General features: G+C 37.9%; 1 protein-coding gene across 1 annotated transcript; it reads right to left on the reverse strand.

Annotated features, from left to right (window-relative positions):
- Nucleotides 1–724: 724 nt before the first annotated feature.
- On the reverse strand, nucleotides 725–8,458 carry LOC145690861 (uncharacterized). Its single transcript, XM_081766238.1, has 2 exons — nucleotides 4,859–8,458; nucleotides 725–1,914 (listed from the first exon to the last, which is right to left on the reverse strand). Exons 1-2 carry the CDS (start codon nucleotides 7,491–7,493, stop codon nucleotides 1,760–1,762), a joined length of 2,790 nt encoding a protein of 929 aa, XP_081622364.1. The 5' UTR covers nucleotides 7,494–8,458; the 3' UTR covers nucleotides 725–1,759.
- Between the last annotated feature and the right edge of the window lie 17,541 nt (nucleotides 8,459–25,999).

A 25,999-nucleotide genomic window follows, 5' to 3' on the forward strand; every position in this document is an offset into this window, starting at 1 on the left:
ATGGTCCTAGGCTACCATACCCAATTTTTAGATTTGGCAATTTCCAAAATTTAACGGGGGTGGTCCTATGTACCCCTGCCAAAATTTAGGAGGTGGGCCAAGGTACTAGGGTGGGTCGTTTTGCCACTTTTTCTTCGGAAGGAAATGTAATACCTGGCAAAAGTGGCCAATCCACATGGACATTTCAGGTATAGATTTTTTTTCAAATCAGATAATATCTTCTGTGAGAACTATTACATCAAAGTTTCAAAATTTCACTGAAAATTGCAAATAATACCAAAATTGTTAATTTTTGTACAGTTATGTTAAAATAAGCATATTTTTGGGTTTATACATGCCAGATGCTATGAAAACTAACATTCAAGTATAAAAATGCCAGTTATATGCGCTTGGGAGGGATAGGAGTGCCTTCTGTGGGGCCGGAAAAGAGGGTAAATTCAATATAATCAAGCGTTTCTACAGCTTTTTTCGTCCTTGCCTTTTCCTTCGGGACCTGCTGGACCAATATGAAGATGAACGTGACAATGTTTTGGATAGCATCGTCACTGGAGATGATACGTGGTGTTATCACTACGAGCCGGAATCCAAAAGACAGTCCATGAAATGCCGATTTTTACAAGCGCGACATGCAGGCTGCAACAAAAATTAATTTTTGCGGGGGGTACACCCCAATCTTTTATTTTTACTTCCTCGTGAGGCCTCAAAGAGACTAGAGGAAATCCCAATAGGTTCAATGCGGTTATACAGCTGCAATATGTGTTGGATATAGGTTAGATTCAGTTTCAATATCAAAAAGGAACGTTTCTGCTGTAACATTTATTTTAACAAAAGCCATAAATGAATTCAACAACAACAAAATCACTAAACGAAGATAACAATAACCATGAAAAATTCTCGTAACAAATTCGTCGTCAGAAACGTTGATCTTTCGATGCAGAGTTATCATTACATTTTAATGAACATCGGAGTTTGACAGTTATATTTCAATTTTAATTTTAAAAGAATTAAATGTCCAAAAGAAGTATTTATACCACTTTCCCAGTTTCACTTAATACGCAATACACTAGCCCATATTGCCATAAATAATAAGGCATCCCCAATCAAACTAAGCAGTCAAGTTAACTGTGTGAAAAAGAATAAAAAAGAAAGAAAAAAATACAAGAAAAATAACACAAAAAGAATGATTAAAGATTACTCATTATCCTATGCTAATATGGACTATTACAATTATAACTTACGATACCACGAAACTCCTGTTCAGGCAATCCACACCGAAAGATATGTAATGGAACGATATTCAATCACATTTTTACAAGTACAATTCTACTGTTCCATTCACTCCGTGTTCCTGTCAGCAAATGTACCTGACACAAGGTTGAATACTCTCACATCAGTTCAGCGAGTTCCAACTTTTGCCACTAGATGTCACTATGTCTTTGATGCGTATAGAAAGCATCTATCACTGCCTACCTCTAGCGACTAAACTGATTACTACTTATTCCACTTTCTTACTTCAATCAAGATGCTCACAAACTTAAAGTCCCTTTTTTTTTCAATTCCGTTACAAAATTCCCCCACAAGGGTGTATAAATAATTTAACAGACAATAAGGTAATTGAAAAAAAATGATCTGTCTCTGTTGAAATCAGGCATGCCAAAATCGGAAGGATCAAGTCACCATGTCCACTCACTTTCCAAACAAAGATCTTACTTGAATATGGGCCCACTTAATTCCGGAATATTCAGAGTTCCATGGAGTTCTAATCCTTTCCATAACGAGTATGAAAATGTGACAGCCATCTCGAGGATCCAGAGTATTTACCAAATGCAACTAATGACGAAGGAAAGAAAGTCTCTACCATTTCTGACGATGTATTCCCAGGGACATGAACAGGCATGGACAAGTACACACATCCTGCAGGATTAAACAAACAAACACAGTATACAAACATAATAAAAATGTCTAACATTAAACATGTCTATCTACATATTTACAATATTTAAGGTTATTACATGTGTTTTCAACAAGCTTTACTTTCATGAATAAGGTTCAGTTACTTATGAATAGAAATTTCAAATGCAATTTTACAATTTACATTTAAATTCTTTCAATTTTACAAATTACGAAGCTCTAGGAGGATAGTACTTTTTTATATGCATTACATTCCTTTTAATGACAATATCAGGATTCTCTATAGACTTTAACAAAACAGTATTTTTGGTCGGATAGCAAAGTATCTGGAATGGGCCATCATAATTCTGACTTAGTTTCGGCATAATTTTCTGCTCGATCGAAGCTTTTAACATACGCTTCACTAAGACAGAATCACCCACAGAGAATGTCACCGGGCGTTTCTTATAAGCGGATTCTTTCCGACGCCAAGCCTTTTCTATATTTTGAGCTATCCTCTGACTCATCTCTTCCTTATCTTGTGTATTATCCAATACACCAAGATCTATGATCCATCTAACGTCAAGAGGATTCCACATTATTCTCCCAAGATATAACTCTCCAGGAGTTTTACGAGTTTCTGAATTCTCTGACGAGTTCAAAGTATATTGCACTTTGTAAATGTGATCAGCCCATTTAGTTTGGTTTTGATTTATGTACGCTTTCAATATTAACTTTATATTTTTATTTTGCCTTTCCGTGAAGTTACAAGAAGGCGAATAAGGAGCCGTACAAATGTCTTGTATGCCCAAACTAAACAAATATTGACGGAACTGATCAGATCTAAAGTAACTCGCATTATCGTGCAATAATCGAGCTGGATATCCGTACATATAAAATATCTTATCCAACTTGACACATATAATCTTAGAAGTTACCTTTCTAAGTGGTTCAATAATAACGAACCTTGAAAAGGCATCCGTGACAACTAGCAAATATTTATATCCATGACTAGGTAACCAAGGACCCATCACGTCAATGTGCAAGCAAGCATTGGGTTTAGTTTATTTTTTCGAGAAATATGTACCATAAAGTGGTATATTTCGATCTTTTATCCGCTGGCAGATATCACAGCAATGGTAAATTGCAGATTGAATAAATTGAGCAATATCTTGATACAAATTGTCCCAAGTAAAGCGGCTTGCAATTTTAGCGATGGTCTTGGCCCGACCACCATGACCACCCCCGACGATTTGTTCATGGAAGAATTTAATGATACTCTCTTTCATACTGTCAGGAATTACAGCCCGAAGTCCACCATATACCTTGCCATTCGTCCTTTTTAACAAAATATTATTTTGGATAAGATATGGTTCTACTGTATGTTTATTTTCTATAGATTGGATTATACCTTTCAGCTTTGGATCCATCCTTTGCAGTTCTCCTAAAGGTTTATTAAAAAGAGGCAATTTCCAAAAATTTATAAAAGATAAATGAACATTTTGATCGTTAACAGTATTAATCTCAACAATATCATCGCCCGGAGGCTCGAAATCAACAAAACTATACATACGACTGATATAATCAGCCAAAAAGTTCTTTTTACTCATAAGATGTATTATATTGAAATTATATTTACTTATCTTTTCTATCATAGACCCGTATTTTCTTTGTCTTTTATGATTTTTCAAAATCCATGTCAAGCTGGCATTGTCACAAAATACTGTAAATTTATTATGATGCAGATACATATCAAACTTGTCTAAACAGTAAATTAAAGATTTCATCTCAAGTTCGAAGATATTCTTCGACCAATCAGTTGTTGGAATTAACTTACTAGCAAACATCACCGGTCTTAATAACCCTTGATCATCATACTGACTAAGGACTCCACTATAACATCGACAAGACGAATCGACATGTACTACAAATGGACTTGAAAAATCCGGGACTTTCAAAATGACATGATTTATTATAGCTTCCTTGATCTGATCTAAAATTTCATCTTCCTCTTTACCCCACTTAAATGTATTTTTAGGACTCTTAAGTTCGTATAAAGGCCCTAACAATTCTCCATAATCTTTCAAGAATCTCAAATAATAAGAAAGAAAACCCAACAGTTTCGCTAATGCTCTACGATTTTTAGGTCTGGGAAGTTGTTTAATAACCTTCACTCTTTCTTTGTCGATATACATATTTCCTTCAGAAAATTCATAACCAAGAAATTTTATTTTACGTTTACACAAACGAGTTTTATGAGGAGAAATGGTTACACCATTCTCTCGAAGTCTTTGCAAAACTTTTTCCAGAATCTCGTTATGTTTTTCAATACTATCAGCATGAACTATTATGTCATCGACAAATATGTCTAAATATTCGCCTTCCAGGTCCCTAAACATTTTATGCATTAAGCTAGACAATACAAAGCCTGATGTAACTAATCCCATTGGTATCTTGCGAAACTGAAGTAATCTAGTTGGGGTGGCAAAAGCAGTTATTGGTCGAGAGCTAGGATGAAGTTCTATTTGATAATAGCTAAATTTTACGTCAAAACAGCTAAAATAACGATGTCTCCCAATGTTAGCTATGATAGATTCTGCGTGAGGACTTGGAAATCCTGTCATTAACACACGCTTGTTGATTTCTGAGAAGTTGACTACTAACCTCGGCGATTTATCTTTATTTGAAATCATGAAGCAGGGAGAAATAAATGGCGAACTTTTAATCTCTTCAACAACCCCTTTTTCTATTAAAGAATCGATAAATTTATCCATATCTTTCAATTTATGTTTGGGAACAGGATAAGGCTGTGTAATACACGGTGTAGTATCAGTTAATATTATCTTATGTTGATAATCCTTTATCATACCTAAATCATCGGTTATGACATCTTTAAATTCATCAAACAGTTTTTCAACATAAGGTATTAAATTTGGAGAAATGATATCAACAGAGAAATCAACATTACCTTTTCCATTTTCTTCCAACTCATTGGGAGAATTCTGGAATTCTGATCTGGTGGGATTGTCAACACTGACCCCAGCTGGAACTTCATCCACAAACTGGACCTCTCTGGAAAAATCTCCCGAATCCATCTGCCTAAATGAAGAACGCCGTGGTATATGAACGTTTGTCTCAACATTGGTTCGGCTGGAACTTCCCCTTCTCCACCTAGATCTGGCCCGCTGACGCTGACCGGAAACCATCTCTCTGCTTACACCCGATGTTGTTTGGCCTAGGGAAGATCGATTAGGACCACCACCATTGCTCTCCACACCTGAAGTTGAACGATCTATCTGCAAAATTGACTGTGAATAGTTACTAGTTAATGGGGGTTTTAATGATTGATCAGGTAAATCAATGTCACTACGCATCACTGGAAACCGACGATCACGCATTGGAACTGATTCCTCAAGATGTTCTGACCTCTGAGTGATAGGCGACTGAGTATGAACACCACCACTGAACTCCGCCACTGCTGAATGATAACCATCATGTAACGCTGATCGTTTATCCGATGTCGTAAATTGAAATCCGCTCCCATCAGATGTTGACGGTTGACACAACGAACCATGACTGCTCACCTCCACTGAAGACTCATGACCACTGCGTACCGCCGACGAACACTGACCTCGACGAATAGTCGACTGTCGTCTAATATTCCTAGATGGTACTACTTTTGCCTGGGGAGAGACATCTAGATCACGCTCCGCCTCTGAAACTCCAAGATCTCTTGACATCATGGATGGATGGTGACTACTCTGATGAACAGACGGGCATCTATTTCCCACATCACACGATGTTGTTGATGGACGGGATGAATTGATAACAAAAGTCCCTTGACGAAAACGCCCCGCTGATCCACGACGATTACCAATATTTCCAGCTGACCTATAAAAACCCCTTCCTCTACACGCTGCCGCTGAGGAGCTACGCTGCATAGATAGAGAACGTGATCCAGGTCTAATACCATTACTCTCATTTCCACTAAATTCCAATTGTTGATGATTGTTTTCAACTTGACAACCTTGTCCAGTAGAAGATGAACAACCTACCTGGCCCGGGCATTGTATATCTGCACCAGGAAAGCAATGTATAGAATTCTGAAGTGAAGCGGTCGTATTACATACTCTAGGACGACATCCGGTATAACTGTTCTGTCTATTAACCCCACTATAAATTACACTAGAATGTTTTAATTTTGTAGGATAATCAACAAACACATCCGAATGATAAGAATCATGTTGATTAAATTCAGTCAATTTAACTTCTTTGTTGAGTTTCTCAAAAAATAAACTTTTATTTCGAATGTCAATATGAGCAAAATTTTCGTTTAAAAACGAAATTCCCAATAATAATTTCAAATTAGGGTGATCAATAATTCCGAACCAAGCACTAAAACAAGAATTGTTCACGAAAAATCTTAATTCAACCATTTCTTCGATGTTTACAGACTCATTGTCCAAAACAGTCACTGAATACTTTACAGGTTTAACTTTAGGTCGACATTTCATACTTATTTCCTTAAAAACTGTTCGTTCACATAAATTCAGAGTTGAGCCTGTATCAATAACTGCCGGATAAGGCGTTCGACAGATGGAAACCATCATTTGTAAAAGATGATATTGTTTCTCATTTTCATTATTCAAATACATAGAGTCTCCCCGAATGTTACTACCTTTATACGGACATCGATTCCAAGCATGATTACTACTACCACATACATTGCAGACCAATCCTGCCCCAAAATTTCTAACACGATTTTGTTTCGTAAGATTACGTACTACTGTATTCGAAATATATTGATCTTTTACTGTTTTCTGATAATCCAAGGCATATCTCCTATTCATCTCATAACTTTCCGCAAATTCTAAAAATTCATGAACAGTATTAGGCAAACCAGTTAACAATAATAAATCCCGAATCTCAGGTTTGATTAAGTTAGAGACCGTATGACAGAATTCTACATCTGACATTTCTATATTCAATAGTTGCAACACTGATATTTTTTCACGAAGAAAATTTTGAAGGGAATCATGCTCTTTCATAACTCTAAACATCTTACTATTATAAAATTCCGTACGAACTAAAGGTGAGATAAATTTTTCCAAAATACATTCAGAAATATACTTCCAATCAGTCGTTATATTAAGTAATCGCTGCATCTCTTCAAACATATGGTTCTTACATTTACTTAAACTAGCAACTAAAACTGCTTCAGATGGTGCAACCTTCATTTCGATCATTTCGTTAACCTTCAACAAGAACTGACATAAAAGAATACCACTAATTTCATTCACAAGAGGTAGTTCGCTAATTTGCATCTCAATAGATTTATAAATGCTTTCTGAGAATATTTTTGTGAAATTACATGTGATAGGTGGTTTATTCAACCCACGATAAGGACGAACTTGTGGCACCGCACAGCCAGCGAAGTCCAACAAATCAGAAACATCCCGATTCTGAGGGGCCCCCCAGGCTCCTGCGGTGGGCACATCGTCAATTTGCACCAGAGAACCAACGGGCACCTCGTTACCCCCTGGTGGATTACACACAGAAGACCAACCTGTGAACTCTCTCCCAAAACGAGCGGCAAAATTCATGATTCTGATTTTTTTTTTTTTGAAAAATATAATTTCTAATTGATAGGCCGAAAATGGTCATAAGCTACCCCGTACAACACATTAAATTTATTAATTCTATAACACAGTAGAACCATTTACATATATTACGTATATCAGAAAGAATATTCCTTACAACATATTTTCTCAAAGCCAAATATTCGTATTATTTCCAAACGCTGAAACGGTTTTTTTTTCCAACAAGTAAGGGAATGAAACACACACGTACTCTTTACCTTCAACCGACCACATATAAATTTGTATAATGGGACATCGAACCAAGTACCACAAATCAGGACTCGAACCGTAATGCACTAACCACTCCTACCTTCCGGGATCGAACCTGCGCTATCTTGATCCGAACCAATATTCAAATATTTCACTAGAACACAGACCAACACATGTAATAATACCGGGATACGATCCAACACAGCAATAACCGACATTTGCTGACAGGAACCTTGCAACAAAAATTAATTTTTGCGGGGGGTACACCCCAATCTTTTATTTTTACTTCCTCGTGAGGCCTCAAAGAGACTAGAGGAAATCCCAATAGGTTCAATGCGGTTATACAGCTGCAATATGTGTTGGATATAGGTTAGATTCAGTTTCAATATCAAAAAGGAACGTTTCTGCTGTAACATTTATTTTAACAAAAGCCATAAATGAATTCAACAACAACAAAATCACTAAACGAAGATAACAATAACCATGAAAAATTCTCGTAACAAATTCGTCGTCAGAAACGTTGATCTTTCGATGCAGAGTTATCATTACATTTTAATGAACATCGGAGTTTGACAGTTATATTTCAATTTTAATTTTAAAAGAATTAAATGTCCAAAAGAAGTATTTATACCACTTTCCCAGTTTCACTTAATACGCAATACACTAGCCCATATTGCCATAAATAATAAGGCATCCCCAATCAAACTAAGCAGTCAAGTTAACTGTGTGAAAAAGAATAAAAAAGAAAGAAAAAAATACAAGAAAAATAACACAAAAAGAATGATTAAAGATTACTCAGAATGGAACGATATTCAATCACATTTTTACAAGTACAATTCTACTGTTCCATTCAATTCACTCCGTGTTCCTGTCAGCAAATGTACCTGACACAAGGTTGAATACTCTCACATCAGTTCAGCGAGTTCCAACTTTTGCCACTAGATGTCACTATGTCTTTGATGCGTATAGAAAGCATCTATCACTGCCTACCTCTAGCGACTAAACTGATTACTACTTATTCCACTTTCTTACTTCAATCAAGATGCTCACAAACTTAAAGTCCCTTTTTTTTTCAATTCCGTTACAAGGCTCTGGTTCATCGTTGGCAAAAGTGCATAACAAATGGTGAGAACTATGTGGAAAAATGAGTCTGTAGCTGAAATATTGCTCTGTTTAGTTGTGCTGTTGTTAGTTATGTATCTCCATTAGTTTCCATAAAAGAGGAAGCATTACTTTCGGAACGATTTTCGTAGATTTGACTGAAACTGTTATGATTGCTCAGAGATACAATGTAAGCGAGAGAGCTGCGGCACATATAACAACTGTGATTCAGGCAGCTTCAAAGGCTGGAATCATAACTTCTCAAAAATCTAGCGACATAACATCTGCTTTAACTGTAGACAGGAACAAAATAAGGCTTGCGAAACTTAAATTTGCTCGGAATTTAAAAGGAAGTTCTAGAAATGATGATCCCATTAAAAGCCTATACTTTGATGATCGAAGGGATGACACTAAAATACACACAGGCATCGTTAGCGAAGAGCACTTATCACTTGCGGCTGAACCTAACTCTCAATACGTTGGTCACGTGACACCATCCTCTGGCTCTGCGCATGGCGATACCACAGCTATTTTCGAATACATCATGAACCAACTCAGAGTTGGCTTTGATAAGGTTGAGGTTCTTGGGTGTGATGGAACATACACTAACACTGGTTGGAATGGAGTTGTTCTTCGAAAATTAGAGGAACTAACAGGAAAACCTATGCAATGGGCTATTTGTCTCTTGCATTTTAATGTACTGCTGTACCGAGCTCTCTTCACGCATATTCACGGCGCTTATTCAAGCCCTATTCTTACAGGCCCCATAGTTTCAAAACTATCTAACTGTGAAAAGCTTTCAGTGTAGCTATTCAAACCAATAAAATGTGACTTAGAAGAGAACAGAAAACCCAGTAAAGACCTAAGATGCTTGTTCCAGATATCTCAAGCCATTGACTCCGGAACATGCTCGGAAGAGGTTGTTACTATGTTCCCTGGCAAACTAAACAAAGCTAGCTGGTTGACTAGTGCAAACAGAATTTTAACATTGTATATTGCAACAAAGAAACCTACCAAGGAATTAATAGAAATAGCGACAATCATACTTAAGAGTCTGTGTGGTTATGCAATACCGTATCAGAACATAGTCTTCCAATGCTGATGGTCCTCTCACGTCAATGAGACCATTACAAGGTCTAGATACTTACCAAGGAAATACCAGGCTGTAATCCGTTCATCCATTCAGACGAATGCATTCTTTGCACTCCCAGAAAAGTTCTTCTCGCCATGATGACTGATGGTCGACTTGCTGTCCGACAAGATGCATTACATAAGATTCTAAGTGCTCGGGAACACGAAGCAGAGAATCTCCATAACTCCATTAGATATAACATCATTCCCAGACTGAATTTTGAGGCAAACGATTACACTGCAATGACCGTTTGGGAAAGCAGTGATGTTTCAATAACTGTACTACCAGTAAGTTCTATGGATGGTACCAAACAAACATCCCATGGTCAAACTTTCACTTCCTGACAACACTGTGCCAGAATGGTCCTTCACCGTCCATCCGTGCCACACGGTGGCAGTAGAACAGATAGTGAAATTGGTCACTGAAGAAGTCTCCCGAGTATGTGTCAGTGATGGTAGAGGCGGAATAATCAGGTCAAAATTACTTTCTAGGCAAGCTGCGTCTAAATTTCAATCAAAGTCCTAATTTGTGACATTTTTTTCCTGACAGTGACTCATCGGATCAGTTCATCCGCCCCAATATATGGTTGGTTGATTGGGTAGGCCTAGCGGAGGAGCTCTAGGTGCAGCTACCTCTACATGGTGGGCTCTAGGTCACTTGGACAGGCTATATTGCCAGGTGAGTGAAGAATTGCACAACCGCTTAACTGTACTGAATTTGCCCCTTTTCTGGCCCCAGAGGAGGCACCCCTATTCCACCAAAGTGCATATAACTGGCATTTTTATACTTGAATGTCAGTTTTCATAGCAACTGACATGTATTTAACCAAAAATATGTTTACTTTAACATAACTAAAATTAATGAACAACTTTGGTATTTTTTTGCAATTTTCAGGTAAATTTTGAAACTTTGAGGCAATAGTTCTCACAGAAGATATTATCTGATTTGAAAAAAAAAATATACCTGAAATGTCCATGTGGATTGGCCACTTTTGCCAGGTATTACGTTTCGTTCTGAGAAAAAAGTGGTAAAACGCTGCACCCTACCAAGGTACCCCTGCCAAAATTTAGAGGGGGGTCCTAAGTACCCCTAGGTCATTGACCCCGGGCCAAGGGCATTGACCTTTGACCTATGACGTCACTGTGGGTCATTCGCGCCAACGGGGGGCTTACTACTGTTCGACTATAGTAAAGGAAGGGAGATGGCATAAGGACAATTAAGAACCGGAAGAACACGCGCTTCCGTAAAAAGTACTACGGCAGCAGTAGTACGGGTATGAATAGTGTACGAAAAAGGTGCGGTATTGAAGAGATTTGAAGGGTAGTGATAAGTTTGACAGATTTCGGGGAGTAGACGAAAGGAGCATAGATGTGCAGGGGTAGATTAACTTGATGATTATGCACGCTTTATCTCGGCTGGGAACACATATTGAACTAACTGATTAACCATCATATGTGCTGTAGTTCTTCTAGAGGAGTGACGAAGAGCTTGTTATAATCATAATTGTTGAAGCTATCTGATCAACCATCGCACGTAGTCCTGCTAGCGGAGTGATGTACACCTTGATATAATCATAATTTTGGGAACTATCTGATTAACCATCCGACGTACTGTAATCCTTCTAATGGAGTGGTGAAGAGATTGGTATAGTCACAATTTTTGGACCTATCTGATTAAGAGCTTGACATAATCATAATTTTGTGAACTATCTGATTAACCATCCCAAGAATTGTAGTCCCTCTAGTGGAGTGAAAAGAAATTGATGGACTCAAATATCAGTATATTTTTACATTAATAAGTTGCGTAAGTCTTGTACACAATCAATTTTTAGGCTACTAGTATACTATTCAGGGAGAAACAGTCTAGGACCAGTATGTTAGGTGTGCCATTCCGGCATCTGCCTGGTGTAGACGAAGGAAAGTAAAAGCACACTTAGAATAGTTAACCTCAAAAAAAATGTTATAGGTTTTCGGCCGTATGTCGACACCGGGAATAGAACACAGAACCGTTTAAGCCAATTAAGTTAATCTTTAAACGCCGAAGGACGCAATTGCTGCGTCTAGGCTTTAAACCTTAATAGCACAACCCCTAATTATGGTACGACTGTAACTTTGGTATCAATGTATTTGTGAAGGATGATGCTTGCCTCCAATATGCATTTTATGTATGTCGGGAGTATAACAACGTAGAGAGATAGTAAATTTCGTGTTTTTAATTTTTTCCATCATGTTTATTTGGGGACATTTTCTCCTTTTGGAGTAATCATAAAAATTGAAAATGAAAAAATGAAATGTTCAAATTTTACGTTTCACGGTTATGCCGGCGAGGTTAAAGCAGACGATGATGAGATATGCAGGAAATGGTGGAATGAAGAAAGTGGGGGAAACGAGAGAACCTGCAGAAAACGCACACGCATTGTCTTTGCTTTCCATTTTACTTGCAGCTAGCTGAGATCGGATCAATTGATTGATTGAGTTTAACGTCCCTTTCAGGAGCGAGGTTATATGAGACGGGACCTGCTGATTAACGTGGTATCTGAACGATATGAGATCCTGCTGGGAATCGAACGCGGATATCTCACGCCAGGGATCGAACCAAAGACCTCATGCACGATAGGTGAACGATCTACCAATGAGCCACCACAGCCTCCGTTATAAATATTGATATGTGAAGCAATGAAGTAGTCGAACTCTGCAAAAGTACTTGTTACTTATATGAGGGGAGGGATAAAATTGGCAATTTTTTCAGTCGGTTTTTTCGACGTGAATCACTTTTATTTTGTGGGAAGTTCTATAACAGACAAGATATATTTTCACTGAATGTGTCTAAAACTGTATTTTTATGTTGCGTCGTTGGAATCTGTGATCCATAAGCTCTCCAACGGTGTACGAATCATGACTGTGACAACAAGGGAGATCACTAGGGCCAACAACGTGGAGATCTGCAAACAGTACTTCGAAAATGATATACAGTTTTTTATAGGAATTTTGTTCTGAATTTTTATTTCGCATTGTATTGCAGCAATGGTGACCATTTCTTATATTATCACAGTGCCTACACATTAGCTTCATTTTGCAGCGTAAGATGACTATAAGAGTTTCCAGGGCTATTTTTCATATTTTTAGGATTTTTGTTTCTTCTAGAAATAGGGCGAGAATTCCACAAGTGATACCTCGTTAGAATAACTGTTTTATAAGATTCCCATCTGGGTATTAATCATTACCCTGTAATAATTAGGGGTCGCCATGGCCCCCAAGGTGAGAGTTCACGACTTCGTTCAAATCCCTGCCCGGTGTATAGGGTCTATAGGTTAATGAAGTAAATAGATGAACGGGGAGGAAACCCACAAACATGATTACACAAAAGTTCGTAGTTTGAACCGAATTGCAGACTTTAGTATTAGAGATGGAAATCTGACACTGGGCAACCACGTCAGTCGTACCTACATTTCACAAGTTGGATGACTGACACATAATGAGTTTCTTGTGTTAGTTACTTTTGCATATTTTCTCCCTCTTTTTTCTTCTTACGAAAGTGGTTGAGTAGTGGTTTGCTGTTTGGTGGGGTTTTATCTTCGGAGGTTTTTGAATCTAGTTATAAATTATGTGCCGATGTCGACGAACCTAAGATATCTCTATATTCTTTTACTTCTCATCTGAGCACTCAAATGGAATTAAATATGGACTTACTAATTATGCCTCATTTATAAAGCTCATTTGATTAACGTATATACTGTGACTATCGTAGTAGTGTTAAATATTTTAGTATTCTTATAACACACTGCATATTCTTAGTTGAAAGAAACCATTTTTTTACACAAGATTTGGCCGCTAAGAACTGGCCTTCTCATTTAAGTTTTTCCAACATGACACTGTGCACGTATTGGTTGACGACTAACGACAATGCACCTCTCGCGTTGTTTTCATAGTAATTATGCGTTCATACATATATCAATCTCCGAAACATTAAGTCAATCTGCCCATGGGAAGTGGATGAGAGATTGCTAGCAAAAGTCGATTGGCATAACCTTCGGGTGGCCATATTGGATGTATCCCTTGCTGTCGGCCCAGCATATTTCATCAGTATTCCTTCATGATCCTCCTGTATCTAAATATATGCGCAGTTTCCAGATCCCCGATTATTGGGAGAGAACCGTTACTTGTTTGGCCTGGTGTACACTTTAGATTAAAACCGTGCTTAATTAAAAGTTCTAATTACACACTAATTACATTTCACTTGTTGTAGTTTGACCATCGACCGCCTCAAACTCGATCCAAACCATTTAGCTACACTGAAAAAAGCCAAGTCCAGATATAAGAGAAAACGAGGATAAAGTGTTTCTGTTACGAACATCATGACAAGACGGTGATGTCAATTGTAATACTGGGTGCAAAACCCTTATTTCATGTGGCTACGTACCTCAGTAAGTGAGAGCACCAATTACTGTTGTGAAAACAGTAAGCACCGCTCCTACTTACTGACTATGTCGCCATAGAAATGAAGGTGTTTCAACCAGTATTACGATTGACAGCACTGTCGTGTAATGGTGTTTCCAACAGAAAGCATATTATCCTCGTTCTCTCCTGAAATCTGGACTTGCCTTTTTTTAGTGTATATGCAATTATTCACAGACTTACAGTTAGTAATACGCATTGTGTTGATTTTTGGATTGGTTTGTTTTAGTTTAACATCCCACGATTATGCTAGGACGGCTACAGGAGACGTGGAGCTACTGATTATAGTGGAACCACTTCGGTAGTTCAACTGTATCCACATCGGGAATCGAACTTGGGACCACACGAATTGTAGTCAAGCGTGCTGCTTACGGCTCTGCTGTAGTCTGCTTACGTCTCTGCGTGACATCATTGAAATTCTATGGTTAATCAGAGCAAAAAATAAATAAAATAAAATAAATAAATAATTTTTAAAACTTTTTTATACTTCACATAAACTACTGCGAAGAGTAGTACGAAGAGTAAAACTAGATATTTCCAAAAGGAAACAAATTATTGTTTTGTCCTACTTAGATGAGTAACGATAACTCTGTGGACCCCCAAAGCCGATTTCGTCGCCACCGAAGGGAGACATTTTTCCTAGCGTATAAAGAGATAGATCTGCAGTATCCATGACAATTTATTTAAATTATAGCACTAAATTCTTCAATTTCTTAGGTATTATCCTTTCTTTATCTCTCAGAGTAGAAATTTTGTACGCCTGACTGTGTTTTCCGACGCTCTCAATGGTGAGGATCCCGGGACACTGTCCCAGCTGCTCCTGTCTAGTTACGGCTCTGGATATATATGCTTATGTAATGCATTACGACCTTATGAACTTGTATAAGAAACAGAATGTACTTAAATTCAGATGCGAACTATGCGAAATATTGGACTTCAAATCTAACTTGTTTGGTGATCTAACCCAAGACCACACATAGCAAAGGTGAGTGCTTAGCTCTCATCACAAAGTTCTCCAAAGTGTAGAGACTCCATAAGAAGTTGGAATTCCCCCAAAGTGGGGATTTCCCAGATAGTGGAGATTCTTTAGAAAGTAGGAATTCCCAGAGAGACGGGATTCCCCAAAAAGTTGAATTCCCTCAAATAAGATTCTCCCAAAAAGTGAGTATGCCTAGGAAAACAGGATTTCCGCAATAATAAAAATACGGACTCCCTGGGAAGTGGGAATTCCCACAAAAACAAGTACTCCCTAGAAAATGGGATTTCCCCTACAAATTGGAATTCAACAAAAAGTGGGTATTCCCCAATAAAGTGGTGGTTCCCAGAAAGTGGGGATTCCCCAGAAAGCGGGTATTCGCAAAAGTGGGGATTTTCTAAGAAGTGGGTATTTCCCAGGAAAACGGATTTCCTCAAAAAGTGGAGTCTACCCATAAAGTGTGTATTCCCATTAAAATATGATTCCTTATGAAACTGAATTTCCCTTAACATGGAGGTTCTCTATAAAAACGGGATTTACTATGAAAAAGGGGATTTCCGAGAAAAACGGGGCTTCCCAGGAAAACGAGATTCTTCAAGAAAGCGGGATTGCCCAGAAAAAGTAAACGGGATTTTCCCTAAATAGGATTTCCCAGGCAAGCCTGAGTTCTCCAAAATGGAATGCAAAGGAATAGAAACCGTGAGCATCGGTGGACCACCAATAGGCAATTAGCGACATGTCGACAAAAAATTGGCGCGGTGATCGATCTGCGGTGGCCTTACTTCCGTTTAGAAAATTATACCACCAGCGGCAGAGAAACCATGGAACGCCAACGAACCACACAATTATTCCCCGAAAATACGTTAAATCGCCTATATGCGTAATTAGTTTCCATTAAGACGAGTCTAAAACATTTTTTAAAAAGTAAAAAAAACAGTAACCCGAGCTGGGCGCAAACCACCAACCTCAGGACTACTAGTCGCGTGTTCTTGCGAATTCACCACGGTGGCGATGAAGACAAGACATCATGTAGAGTGATAAATCGTTGAAGTCTTTTTAATATTTCTAATCAGATTGCTCCTTTAACCGTGTACATTTGACGATAACTGTTTGGAATCAGATCAAATGCACTTGCCATGTAATTTTATAACAAAACGGTAAGCGTCTATTTACTTTTTTCATAGTTCTCCCATATTCACTTGCTAGTTATCAGCGACAGTTGCCATCTAAATTCATACAATTATACGCACCCATGTCAAGATTTTTCACTTCATGATGTAAAAGCAAGAGTTATTCTTGACCCCTGGAGCTCAAGTATTGTCCTTATAATAATTCGTCAGGGTAAAAGAATATATAATAATAACCGCATGCACATAACTGGCGATAGTACCTGTTGGTCCCTTCGCGATTCTCCGCGACAAATCGAAGGAGCACGGACCGAAATTAAGTCCTCGCTGTTACGCGGTGGTAACTTTAATACCCCGGACTCTAGGTATCTGCTTCGACTCAACGAATTCCTGATTCTAGTGGCACACTAGCGGCAATCCTTCGACGCATCGCTATATCGACGATCGCTATTTAACGGCAAATGGGCCACTAGGTGTTGGCGACGTTTACGGCATGGGCTAACTAACTAATTGTGTGTAAAATGCACCACTAGAAAAAATTCCCGGGTCATTCATCGGGTCCTAGTAATTTCCATATCGATCATGTAGAATTTAAGTGTGCCCAGCAGACCCCAAATTGATCCCCTTACAGTCCATGTCGAAAAAGGATATAACTCATATTTATTGATTTGTGCAGATTCTGCCGAATTGGAACGTAAATTACTAATTTCTTTTGGAATTTGTGTGTTAACGTAACTATAAGACTTTTTAAGCCAATGTAACAGTCGATATGGGGCAATGTCGTCGAATGTCGTTTTACCTAGCCTAAATCATTCTTCGTAGTTTGACATCGCGCCATCTGTAATGGGGCGACTTGTTAAGGGGATGTCTACCCACTTGCAAGTGTTTCAGGATCCCTATAAGATAACACGTAGATATTTCTATGTGAATATTTAGCAAGATATTGCACTTACCGTCTCAAAAATTTTCCATGATATTTTCCAACAGCAATACCTATATGTTCATGGTTTCTGTTTTTGATTTAATGCCCCAGATCAATTTAGATTAATTATAATGTATACTTCCGTTTACACTTGGCAACGTAGAGTATAGAATTTCTCCAGGAATTGAGAGCTCTCTGCTGAACCTCTAGCCCTAATAGTCTTCGCGTCACGTGGTAGTGATTTATGAGCGCTTCTGGCTAAAAACAAATGTTGTCTCTGTTTCTTCCTTTTTTTTGTCAAAAACTTGTTTTGGGCAGCTTTGTCCTCAGTTTTGTCCACTGCCTCTATCGAGATAGCAGTTATACAATGGAGATCGTTTGCAGATCTCATAGCAGATAATGTAACATTCTTTGAAGAAACTCGAAGACTGACATAAGAACCGCGTGACAATTTGGGTAGGGAATCTGGAGCGTTGCAATTTTGTGTTCTGAAGTCCGCCTTATCACACAAGACGAAATGACCATAAACAAGAGACTTGTGAAGGAAGAAGGAAAATGTTCTTAGTAATTGTATCCAATTGTTTCCACATTTTTCACCTTTCCCCCCGAAAGATCCCTTCGAAAAGGGAAAGAGGGGAGGGTGATTTTGTGACCCTTGAGTTTTAGAATAGTCTTGAAACGAACTGCAAAGTGCACTTACTGGAAATTCTACTGTCGTTGTGCTATAATATCTGTGTTGCAAGAAGTGTGACAAAATGAAGAAATCAAAGAGGAAAAGAATTTGGTACTCTCTCCTTCCAAAAAAGAAGTCTCGCCAAGCTAATTCATATGTGTGGTCGATCTCAGAGTATGGAGTTCAGAGACTGGATAGTTAATATTTACCATTCAGGATTACCTTACAACCAATTAAATTTCATTTTCACCTAGCTTGGGCTGGGTTTGGGCAACTCCCTCTTGTGCAGTCGCCTGGACCCAGATCAGGCTCGTATTTATGGACATGTGTCTATTTCCGGATCACTTCGGAATTGATCCTTCGTTAATAACCATTCAAGTTCATTACTATATTTCCTGAATTATCCAGTAATCCTTTCTCCTCCAATCCTTTATCTTTTTACATTCTTTCTCTTTTTCTTTTCTTCTCTGCCTCCCTCTGCTACTCTTCTTTCTCACTATTCTTTTTCCTAACACTAACAAAACTGAAAAACGGTGTCGTGACGGGGAGTAGTCGCTATCAGCACGGTCAATAAGTTGTTTCGATAGTTTTTTTTTCTTCGGGAGTCCGATATGGAATGATTAACTCGAAAATGAACATATACAGAAATAATAATAATAATAAAATTTATTCATGATTTCAATTATCAGATAGGAGAGTATTGTATTTCTTCCTTACTTCGGGCGACTCCTCCTTCCACCCACGAATAAAATTACCCGTATACATGACAATATAAGGTATTTCGTTGAAAAATATGCTTTTTGTAGGATCATTTTAATTTCAGGCATATAGTCATTCTACTCCTTTTCATAATGTAATTAATATAGATGTATGCACAGTATAAATGTAATGTGTTAGAGATGTAATAAACTATTTCGTTGATAATTGTTTTTGGTAGAATCATTTGAATTTCAAGCATAACGTCATACTAAGGGGTTCCATAGTCTTGTGGTTAGAACTTTTGACTCCTGTTCGCGTGATTCTAGGTTCGATTCCCTACTAGAATACTCAAATCATTGGCGTTTGCTCATCGTTGTGAGCCAAGCTGGGGAGCCACGTGATTAAAAGACGTGACAGTCTATAGAATTAATATAAATGTATACACAGTACAAATGTTGTTTGACAGTAGTAAGGTATTTCGTTGATATGTATATACTATTTCTAGGATGTATACATTTTTTTGTAAGGGAAGTTCCTCTAAGAGCGCGCGGCCTCTAAGAGTACGATGAACAATTTGCCAGATCTGGCAACGCTGTACGATGTTTGTGTGCATTCCTGCAGAAGCGTTGTTGTGTGAAAGGTGGTTGTACCAAATTTGTCTGCTGCCATGATCTTTGCCCTACGTTTTATTGGTAAGTAAATATTGTTGATACTTCCAGTGTAATAATTGAGTTCCCACTAATTAGTGTGTGTAGTTGAATACAGATGTATTCTGTTTCTAAACTTAGTATCAAATGTTAGAGGAAAAGGTTTAAATATGGGCTAGGGTTTAAAAATGGGCTACCAGCAATATCTGCGCTCCACAGTGCTGCACTGAGGCGGAAACTGTAAGAGCTCGTTACATGTATACACAAAAGACGAGGCACCAGTTGGGGGCGAGATGGGAGCATGTGTACTTGTGTTTGTTGGCTTTTCAGTGCGCAGGAGTTCATTTCGTCATGCTAAAAGTTTTGTAGGTATGTATATACTTCACGTTTCTTGTTTCCATACATGCTTTAAACCAATTGCCTCATATGAACTGTATTCCTACTACATCGCGTTTATAATTTGCATGTTTAAATCGTAAGTATTTATAAGGATACATAATCAAAACATTTCAAAACAAATTGGCGTCTTTCTTTAAATATGGGCTACAATGACTGGTCTAAATATGGGCTAGGGTCTTGTGACACCTTTTGACATTTCACCACTTCCTGCAATTAAGAAGAAGGTTAGTAACCGAGTTCCGAAAGCTGCAGGCGTCTCCTGCATAACAGGTTCTCCATATAACGGTGCTTTGTCCGCCTCGATGGCAAAGTCAGCAACGAAAAGAAAACAGGAAAAAGTTCCTGTTTTCATTTGGATTTTGAAAACTCTAAGGAAAACATAAAAGAGGGCATTGAAAATTTGAGAAAACAAGGTTGTTCCAGGAAACCAGAGGGGGAAAATGGATCGAAACGGAGAAGAGTAGAAACAATCAGTAGTGGGAAAGAAGAAAGATAAAAACCAGGAGTGTAGTGATTCAGAAGATGAAGACTGCTTTGGTATTAAATTAATTGACAGCGGGGAAAATGATATTGAACTCCCGATATGACAGAGAATTCCAGAAGAGAAACTGCATGTTGTGTGATATGAAATTTTCAGAGGACCGTCCTAACGAATTGTGGGTTATGTGCCAAATGTGTTTGATGTGGGCACACACTGAATGTGGGGGTACAGATGCTGACATATACATATGTGATTTTTGCAAGTAGAACGTTCATTTGCATTTGGATTAATCTTACTGTTTGATTTGTATTCTTTTAAGGTCTATGTATTTATTTTCGATTTTTTAAAACTGGGGCCCATATTTAGACCAGTTTTTAAAAACTTAAATTTTGAGTTCCTAAAAAAATTAGTTTTTTTTCCAAAGAAATATGTACTTTTTATTTACTTTATAATATTTGTAGTAAAGAGTAATCTTTGAAATATATTATTGAACATTTAAACTTTCAGTTATATACATTGTTTGAAAATGAGAACGAAAATAAAAGTGGTAGCCCATATTTAAACCTTTTCCTCTAGGTGTCACAATCAGGTTTGGGCATAAGGCAGATAATACCATCATATCTGGAAACCACTGCACACTTGTAATAGATTTGTAAAATGAGTGCGATTCCTCTAAGAGCACGCATTTTCTTTCCTTCAAGAGTACGCGCGCACTCTTCGGGACCGGTGATACGTACTCTTGGAGGACTGTGTAGACAATTGAATTTGACTATCAGAGAACACCTTGTCAGATTATTTTCCAATTCTGATAGTGCGGGGTTACTTGGAGGCAAAATTAATAGGTTTCTCTAATATAAACACTAGCGGTGTGCATAACTGTTGATTCGTATGGCCCGAGAAAGTAGGTAGGCCTAGGCGATTTGAATAGCCGGTGATTTACACGTTTCACTAAAGCAATACTAATGTGAATCACCAATTATTTACATTATAGCAATGAGTAATTACGCTATTCCTGAAGTGAATGAAGTAGGACAAAATCTCAGAAAAGTGGGTATGATTATTTTCAAAATCAGATAATGACAAATTTGAATCTACAGCATGCGAACTAACCTTGGAAAAGAGTTTCTTAGCTATAATTTCCTGTTTTCTAATTTTTCTAGGGTACTGTCCCAACGTCTGTGCGACGGATAAAGCCAACATTCATCCCTACGCAAGAACAGGAATTGGCTCAGCAACGTAAGGAACCTTGACTCCATGCTTTACGGTATCACATGCCAACAACTGATGGACCTTGCGTTCGACTGTGCAGAGAGAAATCCCATCAACACAACTTCAACAGAGGGAAGAAGAAAGCCGGAAAGAATTGGATATATGCATTTTGCAAAAGGAATAATAACTTAATATTGCGCACACCGGAGAAATGCAGCCTTGGAAGAATAATTGGCTTTAACAAAACTCAATACACGATATTCTTTAGCAACTTTCAGGCAGTGTTACAAGACAAACAATTTTTATCCCATAGAATGTTTAATATGGATGAAAATGGAATTTTAACTTTCCCAAATAAAATTCCAAAAGTACTTTTGCCAATCGGTAAAAGGCTGTGGGTAAAGGTGTGTCTGGTGAGACGGAACAGACGATAACTGTTCTCTGCTATATGTCTCCAACTGGAGTTTACATGTGCCGAGCCATCATATTTCCCAGAAATAGAATGAAAATAGTGTTGTATGAAGATGGACCTGCAGGAACTTTACCTTGGTCTCAGATTCTGGATACATAACCAACGAACTTTTTTGGATTGGTTGAAACATTTCTCTCACCTCGTGAAGCCAACTCAGAATGATGAAGTGTTGCTCGTTCTTGATAACCACCCCACACACACTGCATTTTGGAAGCAGTGTTGTGTTATAGGGATAATTACATTACCTTTCTTTCTCTTCCTCCGCATGCAAGCCACATGCTGCAGCCCCTTGACAAGGCGTTCGTATCTATGAAGACTGCCTTTGCAGCTGAATGTGACAAATGGATGGTCAACAACCATTGATCACCCGCGGGAAGAATAACACAAAGAGACATTTCCTTCATCATCCACATTGCATACGAAGGGATTGCAACAATTGAGAAAGCTAGGAGTTCGTGCAGGCTACAGAGATCCACCCTTTCAATCCTGACGTCTTGAGCGAAGTAGACTTCCAACTTTCGACGCTGATCGATCAACAACTGTGCTCTGCTGATAGCGAAGAGAATGGTGCAACAACATCAGATGTTCCAGATGAACCAGTAGCAGTCCATACATAAGTATTTCTACAGCTTCCTAAACCTTCAGGTGTACAGAAAAGAAAAAGAGCAGGGAAGAAGTCTGAGATTATGAAGTTTCCACTTTTCAAAAACAAACTTGAAGCATCCCCAGAAGCAGCCTGCAAGAGGAATAGGCCTAACGATTAAGCTGTTGCAAGACTGAAGAAAGATGTCATGTTTCTTCAGACCAACCAAGATCTTCATCCCAGGAGAATTACTTCTGCCCTGGATGTGATGAGCAGTACACGGAACCCATCGTCGAGGATTAGGAGCAGTGTCATGCCTGCAGGACGTAGTGGCATGACGCCTGTTCAAATTATGAAGGCCTCGGGGTTTTTTAATGTGACAGCTGCTAATTATCAAAAAATATTAGGTTTTAGATGCACAATTTCAGTATAATGTTTCTATTTGTTTTATTTGCGCATATATGTTTCGGTTTAGTTTAAAGGCAGTGTCAATTATACTTTGGTATAATTTGGTAGTTTTCAATTTTATTTTGTAATTGCACTTTCTATGCCTACTTGTAGGTTAATTGTAGGCTAAATTTTGGTTTCCCTCATTGTCAAGAATTTGATACTTTTGATGTTACACTTATATTTGTATTCATTTATATCAATTTCTAGCAAAACCAGAAAACTTTGTACCTTTTTCCCTGTTTCTGTGATAATTTTCTTTGAATTGTGTAATGTCATCTTGATTTGCTGCCTTGTAATAGTATTATTCCCACATAGCAAATGCGTACTCTTGGAGGACACATTGCGTACTCTTAGAGGCATAGTCCTTCAAGAGTGCGCAAATGCATTGTTTTATAACAATGCGTCTATTGTTGTAACTATTGCGTCACTGTCTTTATATTTGCCTCCAATTTTAACCTTAAGGAATAAATAAAGATTTGTGATAAAAATTATCACTCTGGGTGATTTCCCTTTTCTGCGTTACGTGTTTAAAGACTAAGTGCGTACTCTTTGGGGAACTTCCCTTATACGACTTTTATAATGTATAATGTATTCTTATAATCAAGAACGAAATTTTAAAATTCTTCTTCTTCTTCTTATTATTATTAAGTATTCTGCCTTTTGGCCGGTCCTGGGACTGATGAGATTTTTTTCGTTTCTTCTTAATTTTCAGTTTGGACCTTGAAATATTTCTTCCATGTTTCTCGATTTTCAGCTTCTTCTTAATAATAATTAATTATTAATGCTTAATAATAATTAGGCATAACAATGTTAGAAAACTGAAATATTTTAACAGAGCAGTTGATTTCCACGAATGTCTAATAACAAATTTTACCACCCAAGTAAGATTTATACCACTTGACACTATGGTTCGGAACTCATGACTATCATATTTGTGTTACAAGGTTATTTTCTAAAGACAGCTGTTTATTAGTCTAAAATCTAAACTCAGCAATACAGCCCATAGGGGCCTGGACATGCCAGCTGGTAAACATTCACAACCTAGAAGATCGTGATCAGTGCAATGACATCAAACAATCCTTTCGTCTTTCTTGGCCAGAGATCGCTACCAGTTTATTCGGATAGTTCTCCATTTCTTTCACGATGTTGACTCAACTTCGGAAGTTGTGAGCTTACACTGGCAATCGAATCCTATTCTACGTACAATGGAGACACAATATAACGAGATTCAGCTAAGGAAAAACTCCTAAATAGTCATTAGTAGGAAAAGAAGCTGAGTACTATTCAGGAATGAATTGTTGATCATCTCTTAGGGGGAGGATATTTTCGAGAAAATGTACGCATGGAAAATAATAATAATAATAATAATAATAATAATAATAATAATAATAATAACACAGCTACACAAAAAGAATAAAAGTTCTGTGCACCAGACCCCAGGGTATGGATTCAAAATATTTTGGTACCCAGAATCCAAATTTCGAAATCCCAGGACGATTGACCGTGATATTTTTTTAAATGGGCGATAAACATAAGCAAACGTAAAACAGCACTTACGTTCTTCGCCCATAAAACAAAGTTGACACGGTCAAATCGTCCTGGAGTTTCGAAATTTGGGTTCTGGGTACCAAAATACATCGAATCAATACCCTGGGGTCCAGTGCACAGAACTTTTATTTATTTTGTGTGGTTGTGTAATAATAATAATACTGTATAAGGAAAAGGAATGAAGACGTACTAAAGGAAGCTAATGAAGGACGACAGATCATGAAGATAATAGGAAAAAAAAAGAAACAGCATGCTTGGACATCTTATTCGGCACTCCGATTGGATCACCGTGTTGATAGGGGAAAAGGCAGAAGAAAAACCAGGAAGTGGAAGATCAAGGATAGAAAAATCTATAAGTTTTACGTCCCACAGTTATGCCTGGTAGGTTAAAGGAGCTAGTGATGTTGTGAAAAGAAGGAAATGCTGGAATGCAGAAAGTGGAAGGAAACGGGAGAACCCCGAGAAACCCCCCACACATGGTGTTTGTGCTCCACAAAGTTCACTTGGTGCGAGCTGAGATCGAACTAAGGACGCCATGCATTAGAGGTGAACGCTCTACCACTGACCCACCGCGGCCCGACCAGGGATAGATGCAGTTACGAAGAAGAGACCTTATCAAATTATAAAACAGCTCTCCCAGGGGAGAGAAAAGTTTTAAAATTTCCTTCTTGCGCATCAACCTATGATTGAAGTGAGAAAGATTATTATTATTATTATTATTATTATTATTATTATTATTATTATTATTATTATTATATCGAGAATGTACTTCTGGGTTTCCTCCTTAAAAAATACACACACTATTTCCAATTATGGTTATCCTACTTTTTACAAATTTGTCTTTTTTTTCCTCTGTCTTTCATTCCCATCATGCGATGGGTGGGCCATAGAAGGTGACGCCTTTTCTGTGGCCAGAGTGATCAAATTTGTCTAATTCAATATTGGTTTAAATAGTATTAGTTTTCAAGCTACATATATGAGTTCTTTGACTAACTGAATAGTGCACGCCCCTTCTGGCTCACTCGCCACTATTTAACATTAAATTTCAGATGCCTCGATATACTTGCATAAGTTTATTATTTCTAAAATAAACATTACGTAAAAGGTTATTCAAATTGATATCAAGTTTTTCTGACATTTGTATATTACGCATATCTTTCTTAATTTGCATTAATCACATTACCCCAGAGAACGAACAAATTTTAGAGTTCTGGTTTGAACTTCTCTTACAATAATAAGCAAATATACGAGGAACAAATTTATCATTATTGACGATGCGGAGGGGAGGAGATTTTCTGGACTAGGAAGGAATGTGTGCGGGTGCAGAGCAGAGGTCTGCACGGGCCGGAATTTTCAGCCCGGGCCCGGCCCGTGAATTTACAATGTG

Source organism: Thermobia domestica, chromosome 7, assembly GCF_964235325.1.
Source record: "Thermobia domestica chromosome 7, izTheDome1.hap1.1, whole genome shotgun sequence".
Lineage (NCBI taxonomy): Eukaryota > Metazoa > Arthropoda > Insecta > Zygentoma > Lepismatidae > Thermobia > Thermobia domestica.

What these genes read in the sequence shown, in the direction of transcription:
- LOC145690861 (XM_081766238.1), bottom strand. Translation starts at nt 7,493, where the DNA reads ATGAATTTTGCCGCTCGTTTTGGGAGAGAGTTCACAGGTTGGTCTTCT. An exon ending in GTTGGAAGAAAATGGAAAAG is followed by an intron (nt 1,915 to 4,858) that starts GTAATGTTGATT and finishes TTAATCCTGCAG; the next exon opens with GATGTGTGTACTTGTCCATG.